Below are 3,711 nucleotides of genomic sequence, written 5' to 3'. Positions count from 1 at the left end.
CACACCGAGGACCTCGAGGACGGCGTGCCGCTGCCGCTGCGTGCGCATGGTCTGGAGGCGCTTCGGGCGCTCGCGGCGGCGTCGGGGAACACGGCTGAGCGTCGCGTCCAGAAGAAGAGCATCCAGTTCGACGCAGCGCGGAGCTCGTGGGAGCACCTCTTCGACCCGAGCAAGTCCGACTCCCTCCTGGCTCGGGGGTACGCCGCCAAGGGCGGCACGGGCGCCGACTACGGCCGCTACTGGATCACGGCCGCGGGGCTCGAGTACCTCGCGGCCGTGGACCGCGCCCACGTCGCCGACGCCGACGCCGACGAGGATCTGGACCTAGTCGACGCCGCCGCTGCCGACGACGATGACCATGGTGATGCCCCTGCCCCTGCCGCTGCGCCTGCGCGCGTCCACGCGGCGCGGGCCGCGAGGCTCAGCAAGGAGCTGGGCACCGCGCGGCGCTCGGCCTCGTCGGCGCGCGCGTCAATGGCCGCATCCACGAGCAGCTCCCACGTGTGGAAGGTCGCGCGGCGGAACGCCAAGACCGTCGCCGCGTGCGACGGGTGACTCCGCGCTCGCCGTCGTCTCCCGCCGCGCGCGTCCCGCGCCACAGAGCACCTCGCAACGATCTTTTAGCAGAAACTCATAAAAAGAGGCTAGATCGACGAGGAATCGGGGTGTTTCGACGGGACAACGGTCCTTCAAGCGCGGCTATGGTTTACCCCAAAATCGGGGTCTGCTGGGGGTGCCTCCGCGTGGCGGGAGCCCCGTTACCGGAAACATATTGTATCCTAAAGGTCGCTGTGACGGTCACACCTAGGCTACTATCCTGCTACTATCCAGCAGGTGCACTGTCCGGCGACTGTGCTACCTCGCTGAGCCTGGTGCTCTCTGGCACGTCGCTGTGACGCTCTTGAAGGGAGATGGCAGTGCCAGTGTTCCGACCTAGACGGAAAATTGAAGAGAGAGATGGGCCTGCTAGGCAGCCCTGATTCCCAACAGGAGAGGGTTACTCTACACTGTCCTAACGTGGAATCAGTGTGCGAAACAACGTACGCCTAGGCCGGCCCACTCGAATTAAATAAATAATTATTATTTATTGTTTCCCGCCGGCGGCGGGCGGGACGTGTACTACACCTCCTGAAAATCCGCCGCGCGTGCGGCCAAGCCGGGTTGCCAGAGGCAAAATTGGCGAATTATGGCCACGCCGAAGACGGTAAGGCAAGTTTGCGCGCTAACCGTATTCATCAAGGAAGTTTGAGAGTGCGGGTCGCTGGTTCGGGTCGGCAAGCGTGTAACGTATCTTCAACTTGCTGTGCAATGTTTACTTTTTTGTTGAAGATATAAATACCAGGTAATTGTTGGAGCGATTTTGTTTCGCACACTGCGTGGAATAGAAAGAGGGAAAGAGAAGGAAATTGGGAAAAGGAGAGAGGAGCCCCATACTAAAGTGGGGACTTCGGGGGACTGAGGTCCATCGCTCTAGATAAAATAAGGACACTACTAGAGATACAGGCCATCTGCACTGCCAACTTCACGCTAAACCAGGCAAGTTACCTTAGCCAATTAGCCCGCCACAGCTGGCAGAGACTAGTGCCTCGGCCTACTACTTGTAGTAGTTAACTCGGAACCCACCACGGTTGAGGTTTCCGTCCAGGCCGAGGCCAGGCTGAAGCAGCGGGCTGAGGCCCGGCACGGGCCCATAGCAGGGGCCAAGATGCTGCGCCGAGGTGCACACCGCTGGCGTACAAGTGTAGTGCACACGCTGGTAGCCACCATGCTCAGAGATCAGCACCGTTATCGGAGCCGACCCAGCAGGGGATTTCGTGACCATGGCATTCTTGACTATGACACGACGTGAGACACTTCGCCGCGCCATTCACGAAATCCTTCCAGTGTTGATGTGTGCGCTTCGCAACCCGCATGGCATATTCTTGGTCGACAACCTTTCCACCAAGCGCATAGACATTCTCTGGTTTTCCTTCGGCGGTCTTATACATCCTAAACCAATTACGGATCTCATCGACGCGGTCTCTGGGGATTTCATCGACATGACGCCATTTCGTAGCATCTTTCTCTGAAACATCATCCACATCAACGACCAACAACTTCCAATCAGTCTCTCCACTGTCTATGAGCGCCAGAGCGCCGAGAACGCGCACACGCTGGACGGAACCTCGGCGGCAGGGCTTTGAGTTGAGCTGGAGCACGTCGATGGGGTCGTTATCGCCACCCAAGCCCGTGTCAGGGTCTGCAATATTCGGGTCCTCCCAGGTTTGAGCGATAGCTCCATAATTAACGATTGATTCCCCATATTTGTAAAAGCGCAGCTTGTTATTCCCCACGGTGTCTTGAATGAGAGGGTTGGGCTCGTGCCCTTTATGGATCTCCAACTTTGCATGTGTCATTCGTGGAATCTCACATACCTGCGAGTGTCAACACTTGACCATGCACAGTAGTGGACAGCAAAAAAACTTACGAAATGTAATAGAGGTTGTTTATCCTCTTCGGAATAGCCGGCCCAGAACGGTATATCATGCCACGGCGAGATTGTCTGTCCCCGGTAGAGGAAGTGGATGCGATGTGCGCGCTCCGTCGTTTTCACCTTCTTCTCGACTTTGAGCCTCCACAACTCAAACGACTTAGGATCAATTTTCGGAGTGTACTCGCCCCACGTTGCTCTTAAGCAAATCGCAAGCAAATATCTATACATGAGCCGCCGCGCTGTGCTTCACCCTGAGTCTTTGTGGCAGTTAACTAGTTATAGCCATTAATCTTTTATAGCACGACGTGGACAGCTTCCAGGCCGCAGGCATCTTCCCAGAGCACCAACCGCAGCGGCCTCGCAAAGCTCAAGCCGACCGTCGTCGATCGACGCCGTGACTTCGCCTGCCTCAGCGCCGGCGCGTCGATGCCTGGACGACTTGAGTTTGCGAAAATCGACAAGGATGACGCGCCGCGAGACGCGGGTGACTAGCTGCCCCGCGACGACGGCGCACCCTGGGCTGCCCCTACAAGCACCGCATGGACCTCGACGCGTCCTCGGCGTAGTGTGGGCACGAAGACGCGGTTCCAGGTCATCCCGCGCGTGCTGACCTCAGGGGCAGCACGAGTATGTTCTGTGACATGCCACGTACGTCGGAGCTCTTACGTACACCCTAAGGGCCCCCGTAGGTCTTAGGTAATTCCGGTAATGCTCAGCCCTAGGAACTCCACTCAGCCTAAGATTGTAAATTTAAGGTAATCTCGGCGAGCTCTTGAGATCCAGCTAAAAAAATACTAAGTAACATCCCTAGTCCGGGGGTCGGGCGACCGGCTAGAGTTCACTGGGCATGGTTTTCTGGTAATCTCGACGGTAATGGAAGCCCAACCGGGCGGCGGGAGGGTTATAAGGTTGGTCGCGGAAGGGCTCGACCCCATCTCCCTGCCAGGCCTTGAATTCGTCAGCCCTGATCAGCTTTTGGGCGCTGTATCTAGATCCATTGGGCTCAGTAACGCGCAGCTCGCACTGTGGGACGCCGTCCAGGGGGCCTATGTGGCTTTGGGGGAGTGGTCAGTGCTGGTGCTGCATACTAGCATACTCGGATTCTAACAGATACCCCGCCCTCGCCCCACCCAACTGTGCTAGAATCTCTGCACACGGTACGTGGAGATTCAGAGACTTTGGCTTAATCCCCGCATTCGTGGGATGGGGCCAGGATGGGGCTGGGATGAGGTGGGGGG

At 57.8% G+C, this 3,711-nt stretch overlaps 1 protein-coding gene across 1 annotated transcript; it reads right to left on the bottom strand.

Moving 5' to 3' along the window:
• Positions 1 to 1,577: 1,577 nt before the first annotated feature.
• On the bottom strand, positions 1,578 to 2,701 carry PPA6 (hypothetical protein; the record flags this gene model as incomplete). The annotated part of the gene is made up of 2 exons (XM_009041319.1): positions 1,578 to 2,414; positions 2,468 to 2,701. 2 exons carry the CDS (start codon positions 2,699 to 2,701, stop codon positions 1,770 to 1,772), a joined length of 879 nt encoding a protein of 292 aa, XP_009039567.1.
• Between the last annotated feature and the right edge of the window lie 1,010 nt (positions 2,702 to 3,711).

This window comes from Aureococcus anophagefferens (genome assembly GCF_000186865.1).
Source record: "Aureococcus anophagefferens unplaced genomic scaffold AURANscaffold_20, whole genome shotgun sequence".
Lineage (NCBI taxonomy): Eukaryota > Pelagophyceae > Pelagomonadales > Pelagomonadaceae > Aureococcus > Aureococcus anophagefferens.
Note: the sequence above shows the minus strand (reverse complement) of the source record. Positions and strands in the feature narration are given on the sequence as shown.